Source organism: Aedes albopictus, chromosome 2, assembly GCF_035046485.1.
Source record: "Aedes albopictus strain Foshan chromosome 2, AalbF5, whole genome shotgun sequence".
In the NCBI taxonomy this organism is placed as follows: domain Eukaryota; kingdom Metazoa; phylum Arthropoda; class Insecta; order Diptera; family Culicidae; genus Aedes; species Aedes albopictus.
Window position 1 is genome coordinate 148,379,366 of NC_085137.1, and position 22,261 is coordinate 148,401,626.

At 37.2% G+C, this 22,261-nt stretch overlaps 1 protein-coding gene and 1 long non-coding RNA gene across 3 annotated transcripts in view; one reads left to right on the plus strand and one right to left on the minus strand.

Annotated features, from left to right (window-relative positions):
* Positions 1-21,563, plus strand: part of LOC109421017 (cytochrome P450 4c21) — a 36,837-nt gene extending 15,274 nt beyond the window's left edge. The window contains exons 1-6 of one of the 2 annotated variants that reach the window (XM_062855090.1): positions 2,928-3,375; positions 19,735-19,987; positions 20,054-20,180; positions 20,252-20,431; positions 20,798-21,218; positions 21,280-21,563. In XM_062855090.1, coding sequence (XP_062711074.1) covers positions 3,018-3,375; positions 19,735-19,987; positions 20,054-20,180; positions 20,252-20,431; positions 20,798-21,218; positions 21,280-21,509 — 1,569 coding nt within the window. In that variant the 5' untranslated portion in view covers positions 2,928-3,017 and the 3' untranslated portion in view covers positions 21,510-21,563. Of the gene's footprint in view, positions 1-2,927; positions 3,376-19,734; positions 19,988-20,053; positions 20,181-20,251; positions 20,432-20,797; positions 21,219-21,279 lie in introns of those variants that run through there. The other variant, XM_029859184.2, reaches the window with a different exon arrangement.
* Positions 13,236-14,715, minus strand: LOC134289093 (uncharacterized). The gene is made up of 3 exons (XR_009998268.1): positions 14,614-14,715; positions 13,789-13,849; positions 13,236-13,710 (listed from the first exon to the last, which is right to left on the minus strand). It is a non-coding gene; the product is annotated as an uncharacterized LOC134289093 (long non-coding RNA).
* Positions 21,564-22,261: the final 698 nt, after the last annotated feature.

Consider the following 22,261-nt stretch of genomic DNA (forward strand, 5'->3'; position numbering starts at 1 on the left):
GAAATTAGAAGAAATTTCTTAATTTTTATTGCTTATCCAAAGGAGCGATTGACAACATTTTGACATCGAGAAATGTCACAGATTAGCACGTGGTGTGTGATTCACCGGATTCTTTTTCGATTTTTCTTTCAACATGCATCACCGGTTCAATTTTCTCTCTTTTTTTCTCGTGAAAGTTGCTGCAGTACACACGAAAAAGATTCACGAGGAAAGATGCATTTAGCGCCTTCAAATGATTTTTTGGACAAATATGGTCTTCTACAAAGTTGTTCTCAAAAATAAGGCCCTCTTTTCAATGTACATAAAAATTAGGGTGGTCCATATTTTCAAAGAAATTGGGAACCAAACTTTTTTATCTGCTAGAATAACTGTATACATTCTTCGAGAAAGTTGTAGATCTATCAATTTTGAGCAAGTTTCTTGAAGACACATTTTATGTAGCTTTGAAATTGACCGATCTAGAGATGTTTTTTTGAATAAGCTTAGAGTGGTTCAAGAAAAACCGGTTTTGTGGCGTTAACTTTTTCAGTTTCGATTTTTCATCAAAATCGCCCAAGAAACACTTGTAGAGCATAGTTTTTTGAAAAGGTGTTATGACGGATTGGGGCAATCATAAAAATTATCTTTTGTCCGCATTCAAAAGAAGAAACGTTGTTACAAAACATATCAAAAAATTAGAGGGCTGTTTTTTTGTAACTCAAGTGAAAAATACTTAAAAAGTGCCTGTTTTTCTAGATAATCATCAATAATTTTTGAACGGAATGACATAGCAACATTCTCAGCGAACGAAAATGCGCTTTTTTGGAAGCTGTAAAAGTGGTTCTTACGCGACTTAGATGAAAATTTTTAAACAAAAAAGGAAAAGCAATAAAAAAACTTTTGTTCTAGCATCACCCTTTATCTTTATCTTTTTTGTTTCAAATTTCACATCAAAAATATCTACGAACCATTTTTAGAACTCAAAAATAACGCACATTTTCGTGCGCTGGGAATGTTGCTTCGTCATTCCGTGCAAAACATATTGATGATTTTCTAGAAAAAAAAAATAGGCACTTTTTAAGTATTTTTCACACACCAATCGTTCATATCACCTTCTCAAAAAAATATGATTTTTTAGGAAAAACACCTGTAACTATTGAACCAAAAGAGATAAAGACCATTTCAGCGCATGAAACGACACGTCTTCAAATGCTCTACAAGTGTTCTTGGGCGATTTTGATGAAAAATCGAAACTGAAAAAGTTAACGCCAGAAAACAGGTTTTTCTTGAACCACCCTAAGCTTATTCAAAAAAACATCTCTAGATCGGTCAATTTCAAAGCTACATAAAATGTGTCTTCAAGAAACTTGCTCAAAATTGATAGATCTTCAACTTTCTCGAAGAATGTATACAGTTATTCTAGCAGATAAAAAAGTTTGATTCCCAATTTCTTTGAAAATATGGACCACCCTAATTTTTATGTACATTAAAAAGAGGGCCTTATTTTTGGGAACAGCTTTGTAGAAGACCATATTTGTCCAAAAAATCATTTGAAGGCGCTAAATGCATCTTTCCTCGTGAATCTTTTTCGTGTGTACTGCAGCAACTTTCACGAGAAAAAAAGAGAGAAAATTGAACCGGAGATGCATGTTGAAAGAAAAATCGAGAAAGAATCCGGTGAATCGCACACCACGTGCTAATCTGTGACATTTCTCGACGTCAAAATGTTGTCAGACTTGCTTCTTTGGATAAGCAATAAAAAATTAAGAAATTTCTTCTAATTTCATGAAATTTCGCCAAGTTTTACCAAAGCATTTGTAAATTTTGAAATTTTGATAATTTTCAAATTTTTTTTTCTGAGAATTGTTTTACCCCGTTATCTTCTCAAGAAAAAAAAATAATATATGATAAAGCATCTATTCTTGAGTAGAATAAAGAACTCTGAAAATTTGATTCTGATCAGAGAACATCGTAGCAACGTTATTTCGAAAAGAGGTTGAGTTAGTCCGTTTTACCCTACTTTCCCCAAATGAAAAAAATCTAATAATTGCATTTCTTAGTCATCATTTTTCTGTTGAATTAATATTGAAGAAAAACCCTTGACGATAAATAACGTTGTCATAATTTGCGACAACACTTCTTTAGACAGCTAAAAATATGGGGTAAAACGCATACCCCGAGAAAAAAAATTTTTTTTCGAAAGTTTTTAAGTTGGCGCATCTGGGTCACATATCAAATGAAAGCTCTTGGGTAGTCCTTCAAAACGTAGTACTCAGTTTTTCATCCTAGTTCTGTTGGTACGAAAACAGGCGCCCTGAAAATCGTCAAAAAAATTATGAAAATAACCTATTTCTTCAAATAAAATATCAAAGAATATCCAACGCTTGGCTCAAATGGAAGTGCCATAGGAGTAGAGTGTCCATGCAAAATTTCAGCTGAATCCGTTAACTTTTGCGGAAGTTATTGCGATTTTAGTGATTTTACCTATTTTTAGACATGAAATCTTTGAGGGTTATTTTACCCCACTTCCCCCTAACGGAAAAATCTGAAAATCGGCCAGATATCATCTTTTATATGGAAAACCATACCCTGAAAATTTCAGTTCAATCGGAGCACATCGATTCCACTTCCTTTGGAAAGGGGGTCGCGGTTCTCGCGAACTGGCTCTTAATTTTTAGATTTATTAAATTAGAGAATGAAAACGCCAACATGCCTGCCAATCTGAATTTAAGTACTCCTTACTAACAAAAAATGATCTCAAACGTGGTAATTGTTGTTCATCGAGTAGCACTGGAGGAATCGAATTAAAACGTTACCATGGAACAGATATAATAATAGGAGCGTACCCTTCTCAGTTGAAATGATATAAGACTTTAATTGTTCGCCAATCCACTGGTAACAATGACGAGGCGTGAAAACTCTCGCGACGAACCACCAACAATGGCAAGACGTTTCTTTCTCGACTGATTAGCGTATATCCATGATGATTATGTACTCATCTGAGTCAGTTCGAGAACCGGAATCGTTTGGTTGACAACATGCTTTTCGCTTTAGTTGCGACGACGGTGATCGTAGGGCTGATTTCCGTGTGGTTGTTTCTAAGCCAAAGGCGGAGGTACAAATTTGCCGATAGCCTTCCGCAGCTCAAACCATGGTATCCGCTCATCGGAAACGGAGCGTTGATGTTCGGGAAGAGCGATGTGGAACGATTTGAGGTTTTGGTGAAAATATTCAGTGATTTTGATCGACTGGTGCGAGTTTGGTCCGGACCGAAAATGCTGCTTTTCACAAGCCATCCAGATGTGGTGCAACAACTGCTGACAAGCGAGGAGTGTCTGGAGAAACCGTTCCTGTATAGCTTTGCAGGGTTTGAGCAAGGACTTTTCACATCAAAATGTATGTATGAATTTGTAATAACCGTTATTTTGAACTTCGAGGCCGTCCACGTGGACAGAACCATGATTTTTGACACCTGTCCTCGCCCAATGGACAATCGTTAACTTTTGTTTGACCTTTTCCCTCGTCCCCTTATATGGTCTCCATCTATTTTTCTATATGTTTAGATGAAACTAGCTGTACCCGGCAAACTTTGTCTTGCCTACTGCTTTTTTGACGTTTCAAGTTTCTATCCAAGACCAAGTCCCCGGTCACAAAATGCTGGATTTCCAAAAACTCTCAATTTTTCCATGTTTTAGGCCTCATAAACCTTCCTTGGGTGAAAACTAACAGAACAAAACTAAGACGATTCGATTTGCCTCCGTTCGCAAGTTATGCGTGGTCCCACGTATGCCACTACATTTTTATATATATAGATATAGATGAGCATTGCATGTAGAAACTAAGATGAGCTAGAAATCAGGTTCTATGTGCAACGCCTGTGAAATTTATGTGCAAAGCTTAATTGCAAAAATATATGTGCGCGGCATTTACAAACTAGATCCCAATTATTTTTAGTGTAGGTCTTAGGAGGGTTTAAGAAATAGAGGTTGAAGCTACAAAAGTTTCAAAATGTACAAAGCTAATTACACTCATTCAAAGATGGTATTCTGCTTAGAGGGTTCGAAAAGTCGGAAGTAAATCAGGTTTTTTTCATTCGCTCATTTCAAAACTTAGGTGAAAAATATTGCAAAATAATTATCATGAAACACATTTTCAGATAGAAGCTCATACATGAGCAAAACTTCATGTGAATTGAAAAAGTCGCCTTCACGGGATTCGTGTGTTGAGCTGGAAATGCTCTTCACTGACAGAACTTTTACCAGCATTTCTAGAAATTTTTGTTCAGTTCAAATAAAAGTATTTTGTTTAGAGACAAGTTTTTCGCAATGTTTTTGTATTGGATTGCTGAGGTAATTTCCCATGCAATTTTCTTTTGCATTTTATAAAAACGCAATTTTTATTTCTACTAAACGTGTTCTAAAATGTCCCAGAATCTTTTTTTTATTCCTTACATCGAAAGTTTCTTCAAATTTCTTCGAATTCGAGTAAAAAAGCATTGAAGTCTTACAGCATTAATGGGAAATTCTCATACGTTTTTTGATATTTTAAGTATTTTCATTTTTCTTCAGAAATTTATTCGAACCACAGGGTTATTACGAGAAGCATGGAAAAAAATCCTCGCGAAATCCGCGAGATTGTGAGAATAAACTCGCACCAAATCCGCGAGTTCCGTAAAGTGTATTTTATCTACATTACGTATATATTAAACATTAAGTTTGAAAGGTCAATAGTGTATGAAGAAAAGGCACTTTCAACCTTTTGGTTCGTAAATTAACGTAGCTCATCTTACGTATTGCAAGTTTTCTGCAATTTGACGACGTTTTACTAGAACTTTATTTCATGTTTTTTTAGCAATATTCCTTCTACAAAATTGCTGCACCTATCTACAGAGCGTTCTTGGTGAAATCTGTCAGAACTCGTCATCCAGGAAAATATACAAAAAGATTCATGAAGAAATTTGGCAGCTTAATGAGTTGCAGTTACACGCATGATCATATCCGTATTAGAAATCTTGGGAATCGTTCCTGTAAATTGAATAGATATTACGTGTTATGTCAGATATTATATTATATGTTATGAACATTCATGAATGTGGGAGAGTACGAGCATGTTTTTCTCAAGCGCGTTGTAAAAATTAATTATGCAAAATGAAGTTTATTGCTACGACAATAAACTACATAGATGTAACTGAGCTGTTTCAGTTCAAAATTTTCTAGATCAATTTCGTATTGAATTATTATTGAAACATATTGCCAAAGATCCAAAGGCTCATATCAACGAAAACTGAAGTTATTTTAAGCAAAAAAAAAATGGCTGAACTCTCAGTATTATCATATGCAACATTCACATAGTACGCTGAAGGTATTCGTCAATTGTTGGTTAATAGATCAAAAGAAGGTAATCTCAAACAACAAAACTATGATGCAAATAAGATTAAAATCATGTTCACTCAACAAAATATGCATGACGGAACAGCAAAACCAATTCCGCGCCTAATTCGCCCGAGGGCTGAATACTAGGAGCAAATATGCGCCAAATCCGCGAAATTCAGGAAATTCACACTGTTGTAATAGGGTTCATTCACAAATTTCATAACGCCAACATTGGCCTTTCCTGACACCCACCCACCCCTTCGTAACACTATTTATATGGGAAAAAAATTTATTTGTTCAGGCTGTAACACCATGAAGGATACCCACCCACCCCCTCCAGCGTTATGACATTTGTGAACAAGCCCTAACCCTGGATACAGTAAGCTCTTGAGCATTCCGTTATTTTTGGAAAGTTGCATCCAAATTCCATAAGTTGCATCTGCATTCCTCAGAAATATGTCGTAATGACCACTTAATGTTTAATCTTTTTTTCCTAAAAAGTTTTTCCAATTTCTCTTCCGATTTGAGAAAGAATGCATACGACGAATTTCGCGCCAACCCTTCTATGGGGCTGGCAGCACCCTCTCAGAATCGAACGAAACTTTGTGGGCATAAACAATAGGTCTTTCTAAGCAACTTTGCATATTTTGTTTTTCGAAATTTTTCAAGAGTAACATTTGAAGAGGGCCTAATTTTTTTTCATAGATTTTTTTCAAATCGATGTAACTCAAAAATGACAAGACCTACAAAAAGTGTTGTATGGCGGACTATCGTGAAATTCCATGATGTTTTTTTAGAAAAATATCTAAAAAAATACAAAATTAATTTCTACACTGAAAAATAAAGGTTTTAAAAATTTAAATCGATATTACAAAAAACCCTATGTTTTTAAATCGATGATTTTTTTTTCTGGAGAAAGGTATTTCAATTACCTACATTTTCTCCAAACAATGTTGCTGTGACATATTTAAGGGAAAAAAGTTTTTCTAACAAAAACTTTTTTCATGTCCACATTGAGTGAATATTTTTCATCGTGTTTCGTGCCAACATGGCCATACACTCCCGTTCAAAAGTTTGGGGTCACCCCCTCAAAAACATGTCATTTTTTTAGGCCCATATCTCCGCCAATTTTGTCCAATTTCTAAACCCTAGGTTTCATTCAAAAGATAATAAGTCAAAGAAACTTTAAACATGATTTAAAAGAAACTTTTTCAAAAAAATTTGTATGTAAACTTAACCCAAAGTTGCCAAATTTTCTAAAAAATGAATACAAACTTATGGCAGTGTCGCTGGAAGTTGGGTCGACCAAATTTTAAGATGAGAGCGGTAACATGACCCATTTTCTATTAGCTTTCAACTGCTTTTTACAGAACTTCGCTAAAAAATCTAGAAAAAACGTTATTAAGTAAATTAATCCTTGATGTCATCGACCAAAAGTTTGGGGTCACCCCTCAAAATGCTGTATCGGCCAAAAGTTTGGGGTCACTATCGTAAAACATGTGTAGGGATTGAGAGGGATACAGAGAAAGCGAGAAACAGGGCATATAGCTTTAGCAGCGGTGATGCGCCATCTGAAAAACAAAGCAAACGATCATGATGAAATGAAACGTCAGTCTTGTAAAGTATTTTGCACGAGTAAGTTGTATTACTCGTCGGGTGCATCCCGGGTGATAAGATCCGACCGATTGAATTGGATTGGAATTGCCATGGTGTCCTTCCGGACACGACAATGGCACAGCCGGTAGGTAAGCTCCCAAAGAATGGTTTTAGTAAGAGTATTGTTTGTGTTGTCGATGTGCAGAAGCAGCTGAAGCAGGTAAACCATAGTTTGGATTTTGTTTACTGAAAGAGCAAGCGACGTGCGGCCGCTGCGGGGTTGTTTTTTTTATGGAACAAGGAGCAGTCTCGTTGGCTTTTGGACCTTGGATGTGCAAAAACGAAAAATTAAAGAGTCGTGTTTTGATGTTATTTGCAGCTGCGTTGAGCGACTTCATATGCAGGGGCGGATTGTATACATTGATTCAGTTGCAGGTTGAGAAAAAGTGAGTTTTTTAAGTTTTTTTGTTTCTCTGCTGAGATGAGTGCAGTTTTTGCTTCCCGCTCGGAAATTTCAACTAGATATCTAACAGATATCTGTTGGACAAAATAAAATATCTAGTAACCATATGGGCATATAATACAAGTCTCCTAAATTTTAATTTAGATATGGTGAATGAGCGGATATCAGAAGTGAAATTACATATATTATTCTGGCCCTGTTATTCTTTTGAGAAGTCAATACTACTTTCATTGCTGGATTAGGCCCATTTATCAGCGATATGATTGAAAGGGTTGACGAAAGGAAAAGTGCAAAAAGGGTCAACAGTAAACTGCAATGAGAACAGGTAAAGTAGAAAGTGTTTACATGGCAAAGTAAGGCACAATGAAAAGCGAATTCCCCCGAGAGGGTAAGCAAGGCAAATTCCCCCGAGAGGGTAGCCGAAATAGAAAGCGAATTCCCCCGAGAGGGTAAGCTAGGCAAATTCCCCCGAGAGGGTAAGCCGAAACAAAAAGCGAATTCCCCCGAGAGGGTAAGCTAGGCAAATTCCCCCGAGAGGGTAGCCGAAATAGAAAGCGAATTCCCCCGAGAGGGTAAGCTAGGCAAATTCCCCCGAGAGGGTAAGCCGAAACAAAAAGCGAATTCCCCCGAGAGGGTAAGCTAGGCGAATTCCCCCGAGAGGGTAGCCGAAATAAAAAGCGAATTCCCCCGAGAGGGTAAGCTAGGCAAATTCCCCCGAGAGGGTAGCCGAAATAGAAGCGAATTCCCCCGAGAGGGTAAGCTAGGCAAATTCCCCCGAGAGGGTAAGCCGAAACAAAAAGCGAATTCCCCCGAGAGGGTAAGCTAGGCAAATTCCCCCGAGAGGGTAGCCGAAATAGAAAGCGAATTCCCCCGAGAGGGTAAGCTAGGCAAATTCCCCCGAGAGGGTAAGCCGAAACAAAAAGCGAATTCCCCCGAGAGGGTAAGCTAGGCAAATTCCCCCGAGAGGGTAGCTGAAATAGAAAGCGAATTCCCCCGAGAGGGTAAGCTAGGCAAATTCCCCCGAGAGGGTAGCAGAAATAGAAAGCGAATTCCCCCGAGAGGATGATGATGAAGGATAATGATGACGATGATGAAGGATGATGATGATGATGAAAGATGATGGTGATGATGATGATGATGAAGGATTATGATGATGATGATGATGGAGGATGATGATGATGATGATGATGATGATGATGATGAAGGATGATGATGATGATGATGAAGGATGATGATGAAGGATGATGATGATGCTGATGATGATGGTGATGATGATGATGATGATGATGATGATGATGACGATGATGATGATGATGATGATGATGATGATGATGATGAAGGATGATGATGATGATGATGAAGGATGATGATGATGATGATGATGATGATGATGATGATGATGATGATGATGATGATGATGATGATGAAGGATGATGATGATGATGATGATGATGAGGAATGATGATGATGATGATGATGATAATAATGATGAAGGATGATGATGATGATGATGAAGGATGATGATGATGATGAAGGATGATGATGATGATGATGATGAAGCATGATGATGAAGGATGACGATGAAGGATGATGAAGGATGATGATGATGATGAAGAATGATGATGATGATGATGATGATGATGAAGGATGATGACGATGATGATGATGATGATGATGATGAAGAAGGATGATGATGATGATGATGATGAGGATGATAATGATGAAGGATGATGATGATGATGATGATAATGATGATGATGATGATGATGATGATGATGATGAAGGATGATGATGATGATGATGATGATGAAGGATGATGATGATGATGAAGAAGGATGATGATGATGATGAGGATGATAATGATGAAGGATGATGATGATGATGATGAAGGATAATGGTGATCATGATGATGATGATGATGAAGGATGATGATGATGATGAAAGATGATGGTGATGATGATGATGATGAAGGATTATGATGATGATGATGATGAAGGATGATGATGATGATGATGATGATGAAGGATGATGATCACGGATGATGATGAGGGATGACGCTGAAGGATGATGTTGAAGGTTGATGATGAAGGATGACGATGAAGGTTGACGATGAAGGATGATGATAAGGATGAAGATTAAGGATAATGATGAAGGATAATGATGAAGGATAATGATGAAGGATAAGGATAAAGGTTGATGATGAAGGATGATGATGAAGGATGATGATGAAGGATGATGATAATGATGAAAGATGATGGTGATGATGATGATGATGATGAAGGATTATGATGATGATGATGATGAAGGATGATGATGATGATGATGATGATGATGATGATGATGATGATGAAGGATGATGATGATGATGATGATGATGATGATGATGAAGGATGATGATGAAGAATGATGAAGATGATGATGATAATGATGATGATGATGGTGATGATGATGAAGGATGATGATGATGATGATGATGATGAAGGATGATGATGATGATGATGATGATGATGATGATGATGATGATGAAGGATGATGATGATGATGATGATGATGAAGGATGATGATGAAGAATGATGATGATGATGATGATAATGATGATGATGATGGTGATGATGATGATGATGATGATGATGATGATGATGATGATGATGATGATGATGATGATGATGATGATGATGATGAAGGATGATGATGATGATGATGATGATGATGGTGATGATGATGATGATGATGATGATGATGATGATGATGATGATGAGGATGATGAAGGATGATGGTGATCATGATGATGATGATGATGATAATGAAGGATGATGGTGATGATGATGATGATGAAGGATGATGATGACGAAGGATGATGATGATGACAATGATGATGAAGGATGATGATGATGATGATGATGATGATGATGATGATGACGATGATGATGATGATGATGATGATGATGATGATGAAGGATAATGATCAAGGATGATGATGATAAAGAATGAAGATGATAAGAAAGGTTGATGATGAAGGATGACGATGAAGGATGATGGAGGATAATGATGAAGCGTGATGATGATGGTTGTTAATGATGGATGATGATGAAGGATGAGGATGGTAGATGGATCATAATAATGACGGAGGATGATAAAGGTTGATGATGAAGGATGGCGATGAAGAGTTGTGGTGATGGATAATGATGAAGGATGATTACGAGGGACGATGATGAAAAATAATGATGAAGGATTATGTTGAAGCATGATAATGAAGAATAATGCTGATGAAAGAGGGCATTGAAAAATTATGAAGTGTGATGGTGAAGGTTGGTGATGAAAAATAATGATGAAGGAAGATGATGAAGGATTATGATAAAGGATGATGATGAAAGATTATAATGAATGATGATAAAGGATTGTAATGAAGGGTGTTAATGAAGGGTTTAAGCTTGAATTCAAATCACAAATAGAAAATTTGCATAATGCATGTCAATGTGGTAAAGGCCAAAAAAAATATTGAGATGAAATATAGGTGATGCTTCTTGGTTGAAAGTGAAAAGGATTATGATAGTAATGATCGATTATTATGTTTTTAACGAATACAATTGTTAACTAAGCTACAGTTAAGATAATACAAATCGGTGAATATTTAGATAGAAGTTCAAATAAAAAAGAAGTTTAAATTAAATAATAATAAGGAAGGTTGATGTTGACGGACGATGATGAAGGATGATGAAGGATGATGATGATAAAGAATGAGGATGATGATGCAGGATAATGATCAAGGATGATGATGAAGGATGACGCTGAAGGATGATGTTGAAGGTTGATGATGAAGGATGGCGATGAAGGTTGACGATGAAGGATGATGATAAGGATGAAGATTAAGGATAATGATCAAGGAAAATGATGAAGGATAATGATGAAGGATAATGATGAAGGATAAGGATAAAGGTTGATGATGAAGGATGATGATGAAGGATGATGATGGAGGAGGATGATAATGGATGATGATGAAGGATAATGATGAAGCATGATGATGAAGGTTGTTAATGAAGGGTTTAAGATTGAATTCAAATCACAAATAGAAAATTTGCATAATGCATGTCAATGTGGTAAAGGCCGAAAAAAAATATATTAAGATGAAATATAGGTGATGCTTCTTGGTTGCAAGTGAAAAGGATTATGATAGTAATGATCGATTATTATGTTTTTTAACGAATACAATTGTTAACTATGCTACAGTTAAGGTAATGCAAATCGGGTGAATATTTAGATAGAAGTTAAAATAAAAGAGAAGTTTAAATTGAATAATAATTTGAATTTCACAAACAATGACAGAGTAGGACAGGTGGAGAATGTAGGGATTGAGAGGGATACAGAGAAAGCGAGAAACAGGGCATATAGCTTTAGCAGCGGTGATGCGCCATCTGAAAAACAAAGCAAACGATCATGATGAAATGAAACGTCAGTCTTGTAAAGTATTTTGCACGAGTAAGTTGTATTACTCGTCGGGTGCATCCCGGGTGATAAGATCCGACCGATTGAATTGGATTGGAATTGCCATGGTGTCCTTCCGGACACGACAACATGGAAAAGTGATTTGTTGATATCTTTGTCATCTTTCATTCAATTTTAATTCTTCTCGGCTTATTTGAAACAAAATGAATGATACTTACTGCATAGACATTGAACCACACATATTTGTTGAAATTTACATACTAAAACTTAACGTAAAGTTGCCTCATTTTTTGAAGCGTGGTAAAATGTGCTAACTTTACATAACATTTTTATATACAGTAGACGTTCGATAAGTGCAACATGTTTACGTTTCAGTTACCGAATGAAATTCGCTAACTGCAACGACTGACAGCTGTCAAACAGTTGTCAACTGCTGTTGGACGCAGCCAGTATGCACTCAAAAACATCGCAATGCAGGTGTAGTGCATCCGAAAAACATCGCAACTCTGTTGACGTTTTGTTTTTGACAGATTGCGGTGCGATAACTGCAAAATTGTTGCACTTAGCGGACTTGCAGTTAAAAAGCATTGCAGTTAAACCGTTTGCACCGAGCGAACGTCTACTGTACAAAAATCGTAAAATACGTTAAGTTGAAGACATCAAACGTAAATTTAGTTAATTATCTTTGAAATGAGCCAAAAAGAATTAAAATTGAACTACAGATGACGAAGATATCACCAAACCACTTTTCCATGTTTTACGAAAGTGACCCCAAACTCTTGGCCGATACAGCATATTGAGGGGTGACCCCAAACTTTTGATCGATGACATCAAGGATTAATTTACTTAATAACTTTTTTTCTAGATATTTTAGCTAAGTTCTGTAAAAAGCAGTTGAAAGCTAATAGAAAATGGGTTATATTACCGCTCTCATCTTAAAATTTGGTCGACCCAATTTCCAGCGACACTGCCGTAAGTTTATATTCACGGAGAAAAATATATAGTAAACACAAGCACATTTTAGTTAAATTCAACCTAAATTACACATTGAAATTTGCACAAACAATATATCAGTTTCATTGAACCAATTGAATTAGTTGAAACAAACTAAAATTGTAGGTGACTTATGTTTCGACTTTGAAGGTAAACTCAACCAAGATTTGTTGTAAACAACCATAATCTTGCTTGTTTTATTTGCCACCAACTAGAACAACCTAAAATATTGGTTGTTTTGAACTAAGTGAAACCTTTTGAAACAAACAAAATCTAGTTCGAAGTAAATTAATTCATTGTTTGATTTTACTAGTTGCTTTGGTTGCTTTGGGAAGAGCATTGCTTATTTTTCTTATTATTATTTTTTTTTTCAAAATAATGCAATCGAGTAAAGTTTCACCATTTTATTTATTAATGTAATAAATCACATTTACAATTCTGATGCGAATTTCCCATTTTTGTCAACAAAAAAACCTTATTTCTGCTGTTTTTGGATAGAACATTTCTAATTCAATCCCAGCCTCTATGAACAGTCCACACATTCTGGGAAATTCCAAGCAAAGGCAATGGTTCTGCTCCGATTCGAACACTGGATCGCTGGTTCGGGTGAACCTGTTGATTCCAAAACCCGATTGGCTCTCTGGAACATGCAATTAATCTGGACTAGCGCAATCAGATTTCAGACGGCAACAATTTCGATTTTTGTGTGGCTAATGAAAACCGTATAAAAAGCCTGATTCTGTTCGATGACGCAGGCCCTAGTGGATGTCAATTATAAGATTAACCTGTGTGCCACTTTTTGCCGAAGTTGGTGGTTGCGCAGAGGTGGCTCAAGTTTCCCCAGGGAATGTTTTCCATAGATGGCTGTGTTGGAGGGAGAAACCAGAGAGGTCTTAAGAAGGTTTCATTATATACCAATTACCAGCACATTTTTTGACTTACCATCGAAATAAATCAGCAAATATTGCAATTTCCTTATGGCCAATAACCGATTCTGCAAGATCTTTCAATAAACAACAAATAAGATGACTACTTCTGCTGCTTGCTAGTAGAACGGCAGGTTGGGGTACACTAAACAACTTTGAAAATTAGTTTGTTCAGAGCTAAAATTTGGGTAATTTTTCCTACAAACAAAATATTAGTTTGAATCGAGGCATTATTCTGTATTATTTGAACTAATTGCTTAGTTTCAAGGTTGCGACCGTTCATTTGCCAAGATTTACATTCATTTGCTCTTATCTCAGTTCAGAAGCATGCTATCGAAAAACAATGTATGGACGAATTTAACCTTGTAGTTTTTGCTGAAAGTTTGCCGAATAACATTGGGGTCGCAAACGTATACCAAAGTCGTGAGCGAGCTGTGAAGGCAACTCTCCACGCGGTGAATGTAAATTACATTCACGCTGTGGAACGTTGCCTTCACAGCTCGCTCACGACTTTGGTATGTATGTGAGACCCCAATGTTATTCGGCAAACTTTCAGATAAAACTACAAGGTTAAATTCATCCATACATTGTTTTTCGATAGCATGCTTCTGAACTGAGATAATAGCAAATGAATGTAAATCTTTGCAAATGAATGGTCGCAACCTTGTAGTTTGTTGTTTTGGTTTGTTGACAATGACGGCAACCCAAAATTTGGTAAATTCAAATTATATTTTTATCGAAATAGATAAGAACCTTAGTTTGAAACAACCAAAATCAAAGCTGTCCAGATGTCAATATTGTTGGTAGAAACAACCAATTTACAAGCTTGTGTCAGACTAACCTTATTAAATTGAAAGAACTATTTTCAAATTAAAAATAACAATTTCCTTAGGTTGAAAAACAACCAAAATTTTTGTTATTTCAATCTGTACCGTTTTTTCTCCGTGTATAATTGGTATTATTGTAGGTGACTATATGCCAAACAACTTTGTTGAAGACCCGTAAGTGATCCGTCAGTGAGGCGAAGCATTGGGATTTCATTATTGATATTCCTTTACATGTATTGGAAAAACCGACAATAATGTTTCACCTCACTTTACCTAGAATATAAATATTTAACAAGCTTCGGCTCACTTTGCGGTCTTCGATAAAGTTGTTTGGCATATCGTCACCTACAAGAATAGTTAAGGTTTTTAATTATTTTTTTATTAATTGAACACTTGCAGTGCCACCTAGCGGCAAAAATCAAAAGCTTAAGATTTCTGCATACATTTGGCCAAGTTTTCCCATACAAACTTCATGCTCGTTGAGCGCCCCATTAGGGGCCATGCACAAATTACGTCACGCTTTAGAAAGGGAGGGGGGTTTTGCAGAACGTGACGATCCATACAAACAATCGTGAGGTCCCATACACAAAGCGTGACATAGAGGAGAGGGGGGTTGAGGAAGGTCGAATTTTGCGTGACATAATTTGTGTATCACCCCTTAGACTAAATTGATTTCGCTCAAATGCTGAACGTAGCTTCTGGGAATCCAAAACAATCGATGCAGGAGGTAAGGCTTGGCATTTTTTGAATTTTATGTTTTTCATATAACTGTGGGTCACTCCAATACGCCCTTTTCAAATGTTAGTCTAGATAAACATTAGATTATGCTAAATTGCTTCTTCAACATTTTTTTAAACATCCATAAAGTTTCATTGGTTGATGAGAGGCTACTGAACCTATATATGGCCATGTTGGCACGAAACACGATGAAAAATATTCACTCAATGTGGACATGAAAAAAGTTTTTGTTAGAAAAACTTTTTTCCCTTAAATATGTCACAGCAACATTGTTTGGAGAAAATGTAGGTAATTGAAATACCTTTCTCCAGAAAAAAATCATCGATTTAAAAACATAGGGTTTTTTGTAATATCGATTTAAATTTTTAAAACCTTTATTTTTCAGTGTAGGAATTAATTTTGTATTTTTTGGATATTTTTCTGAAAAACTTCATGGAATTTCACGATAGTCCGCCATACAACACTTTTTTGTAGGTCTTGTCATTTTTGAGTTACATCGATTTGAAAAAAATCTATGAGTAAAAATTAGGCCCTCTTCAAATGTTACTCTTGAAAAATTTCGAAAAACAAAATATGCAAAGTTGCTTAGAAAGACCTATTGTTTATGCCCACAAAGTTTCGTTCGATTCTGAGAGGGTGCTGCCAACCGTTGGTCGAGTTGGCGCGAAATTCGTCATACTCATTAAGGTGCCATTAGACTGTTTGTCATTATGACAAATATTTGCCATTGATGCCCGACATCCATCCTAGGTTGCTATGATTCACGTTGTGTTGGTCATTTGTTGGGTTTCTTAATAGAAATACACTAGAACTCCAATGGCGCTGTAGTCAGTTTTCCTATTTAGTTATTTTAATAACTTAAATTGCAATAATTTACTATTTTGAGGTATCCATCTTGTAGAGGACCTTTTGTTATGGTAAACAAAATTAACTTGACACTTCTAGTACCGCTTCGTCATGTCTAAAAGGATCTTTAGTCCGAAGAATGTTCTAGAATGTTCCAGTATCTTCTAAGCTATACCATTTGGTGAAGGTGCATTCAATTTCACTAGTTAACAGCATTGTTTGTACTTACTTTACAATCTGATGATGGCGAATGAAAAAATACAGCCGAGTGATTATTTTTTTCGATTTCCCATTTAAGGCTGATTTTTTATTTGAAATCGATTTTTGTTCTATTTCTAAGCAAAGTTGCTCACTTTATACATCTCATTCTCCGTCACCTCCTTGACCCCCTCCAGAACAAAATCAGGTGATAAGTATCTATGGAGCAGTTGTGGAGCATAAAAAAATCTGCCCATGGCCTCCCCTAGACCTGTGACCTGGTTACGCTTATGCCCTTTTCTCCTACTTTATATCTTTCTATCTACAGGGGGTGGCCAAAATGTCCCTCTCACAAAAATGTTTAACATGCTGTAACTTTTCAAAGAGTGCATCAAAAATTCTCAAATATTGTCTGTTTGTCAACCCATTATATGTATGTGCATGATTGGTATAAAATTGAGCTCGATTGACCAGTGAACCGAATTGAATGAAATTTTGAACGTTTATCAACAATATATTAGTGCTTTACAAGTTATTGAAACATAGGTACTTTTTAAACATTAAAAAAAGTTACCACAGATTGACACTTTTTTGATCTTTCACGCCTACATGTAATTTTTTTACATCAATGTCAAATTTTAGTTCTGATATCCAAAGATTTTCTGCTTCTATTCTCATGATATCTCTAATTTAGAGCCTATTTGGATGAAGGGAGAACACATTTAGTATTTTTTGCATGGTATTGTAACTTTGAATTATTTTCCTCTATATGGATGAAAATGTCAAACCGGTATAACGTCATTCGACGAGAGAAAATATTACATTTTATAATGTCACATCAAGTATCAATATATCTATATAAATAAAAATGGAATGGTGTTTGTATGTCACGAATAGGCTTCGGAACGGGCCAACGGATCAACATCAGTATTTCAGTATTTCATTCGTGAAGGGCTCTGAAGTGTTCGTACGAAAAAATAATTGGGGTATTCGACCGGAAAATTTTATTCGATTCGGTTCACTGGTTTCGGAGATATGACAGTCCAAAAATTGGTTGTCAAAAAATAGTGTTTAACGAGAACGGCTTCGCGAAAGATTATTCAATCTTGTCCAAATTTGTGCCAATGATGCACATATAATAGGTTAACAAACAATCAAAGTTTGAGAATTTTTGATACAACCTATGAAAAGTTACAGCATGTTACACTTTTTTTGTGAGAGAAAAAAAGTTGCCTATCCCAAACACTTTGGCCACCCCCTGTACTTTCTATCTTTCTCTTTTCTACATATGCAACCCATTCATAAGCTCATAGCCATTGCTAGGACAGAAACGGGTTGAACAAGCCGATTCCTTTTTTCCACCTTTCACAGCACAGCGTCAAACTATTATATTACGCCTACAAGTTATGCAACCAAGCGAACTGTTCCGCTTCTCCTTCAGAGTGATCAACACAAAATCTATCACTTAAATATATCCCCTATCCATGGATCGCATCACCGATCAAAGGTGACGCCCAGATCTCGCATCCTACCCTACTAACAAATACCTTCTCCGTACTGGTTGTGAGGACGCAGAATGCTCTCGTTAGTAGCAACAAACATCAAACTTCTTTTTCTTCCCAACAGACAGTAAGAAGATGGCCGGCGCCAGTATTGATCCAAAATGTTTGAACTGCAAATTGAACTTTGAGAATAAGTGGAGGAGTGTCCCAGCCCCCTTATTCAGTCGGATCTCAGTGCAATTCATTTAAGTTCCGATCAATCACGGAGGAGCAACCATTGACATGTACACAGTCAATCTAAGTTAAGGCTTTTTGGCTCAAAATTTCAAAGTGATAATTCTCTGCCACCAAAGCGAATATTCGTATGAAAATGTATCATCCTATATGCTATCCAATGGCTGCAGAATTGACAGTTTTTTATCACTTAAAAACGCGAGGCAAACAATCATTGAAAATGAAAAAGTCAATGGGTGCTATTACACTCTTTGCCCAGACGCCAAATATTTGACCACTTTTGACAGGTTGTTTGGCTCTGTTTGTCCCCATTCGTTTTTCGAAAGTGACAAATATTTTTGTTTGCCAGGTACACTTTGGTCAAATTTTAACTGTCAAAAGTGGTCAAATATTTGGCATTGGTCAAAGAATGTCATACTAGCTAATGATTCGTTTGAAAGTTTAGTGATGCATCATGACACCTTAAGCTATGCTCATTCTCCGTAACCAATGCTCCGATTGAGCTGTTTTTTTACTGTAACTCAATACATCTTATTTACTTTTTTTATTAGTGAATTTTTAATTAGACTTAGGGAAAAACTTAGAACTTGGAAATTAGATATGGGCTTGGTGGTCTAATGGGTAGCGTATCTCATTTTTATCCCGAAGGACCTGGATTCAACTCCTAGCCCTCCCCTTTTCTCCTATTTTGCAGTTTTCTATTGCACTTTCTTCCTCCTCTCTACATAAACATACAACTAATGTATATTCACATGTTCATTGACTGTCAAACGATAAACTGCAACGATCGACGCGCCACCATCTTACGAATAGTGGAGGGTGTAGGTACCTTCTTCGCGGTGTTGTTTACGGTGAACAAAGTCATTTAGTGCACTTTAAAATTCCGTCGGGTCTAAATTAGAAAGTGGAAAAAGTGTCCACGTGGTTTATGGACGGCCTCAAAGATGTTATGTTCGTATCATGACACAACTCAAAGAGAATAAAGACAACCCGATCATAGTTCAAGAACTGGCGATAAAACATGAGATAAAAGGTAAAAGTAGGGTCTGGAACCATTTAAGCAGGGGGATCTATTTTGGGCACTTGAGACTATAACTCAGTGAATTTTCATCCGATTGATTTGATTTTTGGAACACAGTCAGATACGTACAGTATCTAGCTATGATGAAAAATCAAGTCAAGTCAATCGGATTGACATTGACTGAGTTATAGCAACAAGTACCCAAAATAGTTTCCCTGCCCAAATGGTCCCAGACCCTACTGGAAATAATATCTTTTTTTTCTTGATCCATCTAACCAATAGAAAAAAAAATATATATTTGAATATCATTCAAATATCTTGCTGCTATTGGTTAAATCTTCCCAAGAGCGAAATGTGAGTTTTTTTCCTCCAGTCGGAAATCGTAGGGGTTACACTGTTGGATGTCAACTTCTGGAGAAATCCTAGGTTTGATTCTTGGAGCGAATGATGATATCCACTTGAGTTAAGAAAACAATGTTAATCTTTTTTAAGATATATTCAAACATTTTTCAAATATCCTTGATTTCAAACCTTAAAAATCTATAGAATCAACACTCAACATTGATCAATTCGATTTGCTTTTCTCGCTTTTCCAGACAAACTATGGCGCAGCATGCGCAAACGGCTCAACTCCAGCTTCAATCTGCGCATTCTGCACGGTTTCATTCCGGTGTTCGTGCAGTGCGCTCGGAAAATGGTTGAAGATCTGAACGAAAATCCCGACGGAACGGTGGTCAGCATGCACAAGTTCACCTCGGTTTGCACGCTGGAAATGGCCTGCGGAACGACGTTGGGTAGTGACATCACCCGGCGGGCGGGGAAGGAAGAGTTTGTTCACGGTTTGGATATGTCGGTTTCCATAGGGGATTCGTTTGATGGGCATACTTATTCAATTTGAAACGTATTTTGTTACAGCGCATTTGGAGAAGCGGCCCGAAGAATGGTGAGCGTTCATCTATATCCGAATATCGTGTACCACTTGACCAAATACCACAGGGAGCTGGTGCAAGCTCGAGCGACTGTGTGCGGCTTCTTCAATAGGGTGAGCTTGTTTCCACCGAATTTTGAACGCAAGTGAGTCACACCATTGATTGTTGCACGTTATAATTTCAGCTTGTCACCGAGAGACGAATTACAATGGATCTAAATTGTAATAAAAAGAGTAGTGTGGAGGATCTAGATTTCGATCGTAAACCGAAAATTCTGATTGATCAATTGTTGAGCATAAGTCGGGATGGAAAATCCTTCAGTGATACCGAAATTAATGATAACATCTATGCGGTCATCACCGGGGTACGTTAATTTAAGTTTTCTGTGTTTGTTTTTGAGGGTTTTGAACTTTCGGAGTTGAACTCAGCGTAACTTAACCTCGGGAACGTCCATAAATTACGTCACGCTTTTAGGGGAGAGGGGGGGTTCAGCAAAGTATGACGACCCATACACAAAATTCAGATGTCTCATTCAAAAAGTGTGACATAGGGGGAGGGGGGTTGAAAAAGGGCAATTTTTTAATGACGTAATTTATGGACTTTCCCCTCTCCCTCTTCCTGAGACTCTATTTAGCACCTCTTTTTATTTTAAATTTTTGAATGAGTTAACACAATAGGTTAAAGTCAGTTATAGGTATCTAATGAATAACCGCTCAACCTTTCATTCAAGGCCAACGACACATCGGGACTGTTGATCGCTCACGCCTGCCTGTTCCTGTGCTTCTACAAGGACATCGAGGAGAAACTATTTGCCGAGATCATGGAGTTCATGCCAAACGAGGAATTCGAAATCAGCCCGGAAAGCTTGAAGCAGATGAGTTACCTGGAGAAATTCCTGAAAGAATGTCTCCGTCATTGTCCCGTAGCGCCAAATATTTCCCGTGAAAACATGGCGGAAATTGAAGTCGACGGCATGAAAGTTCCACCCGGAAATATTTTCATCATGAACTTCTACGCCCTGCACCGGCGGAAGGACATTTGGGGTCCAGATGCGGACAAGTTCGATCCGGAGCAGTTTTCCGAAGAGCGTTCAAAGAATCGGCACCCATTCGCGTATCTGCCCTTCAGCGGAGGAAATCGGATATGCATCGGTGAGCATTTTCATTTATGGGATTGTTAACTAATGGTTTCATTCCTCGAATATCTTTCCAGGATGGCGCTACGCGATGTTCAGCATGAAGGTGATGTTGATCTATCTGGTTAGGAACTTCCAATTCGAGACCGAGATTCGGCCGGAGCAGGTTCGCTACCGGCACGATCTGACGATGAAGTTGCCATTCGATCACATGATAAAGGTGACCAAGAGGAAGCTGGAGGGATCGATGGTTACGAGTGATATTTTGAAACATCCTGAACTGGTGCCAAGGGAAGGAAGGGAATAGGTTTGAAGGTGGAGTTAGTTATTATTTTATTGGAAACCTGTACATAGAGTTTTAAGGTTATTGTAAGTAGTAAATTGAATATGAAAACATTAGCAGTTTTTAAGTTGTTTTCTTGTGTGAAACTTATTTGGAGCAGAGCTGCCCACGTCAAGGGCTCATATAGCCAAAGTGATAAATGCGCTAGTATTCTAAAGGACCATTTTCATTGAACACAGCCTGATACACAATAAACCTACATTGATACCAGGAGATGATGCTCAAAAACTCAGAAAGGTTTTTGCCGGTATGCTTCCTTTAACTTTCACACCTCGTGACCATATGAAGAATACCCGGAACAATCAACATTTTATACAAAGCGAATTTCATCAAGGTATCAGGTATCAGTAAGTCGGCTCCAGAGGCACGTTCTCCTCCATTTTGGAAGTTTGTGCCAACGCCATGAACACGAGCCTATTCATCATTTACCTGAGGGAGAAGGGAAGGAAAATAGGATGGGTCAGGGGAAAGGACAGGTAATGGAATAGGATCGTCATACACGCATAAGCGTACACTCAGCCAAATAACCTTAAGATTTCCATAAGGCCCAACTTAGGGAATGGCCTTTAAATAATTCATAATGATTCGGATGAATTTCATAAGGTCAGTCTATGACGTAAAATCGTCTTACAGCTTGGTTTTTATTCATGTTTATTATTCATGCAACATAGTATACTCAAACGCAAGCGTTGGTAGCCGTGTGGATAAAACACGGG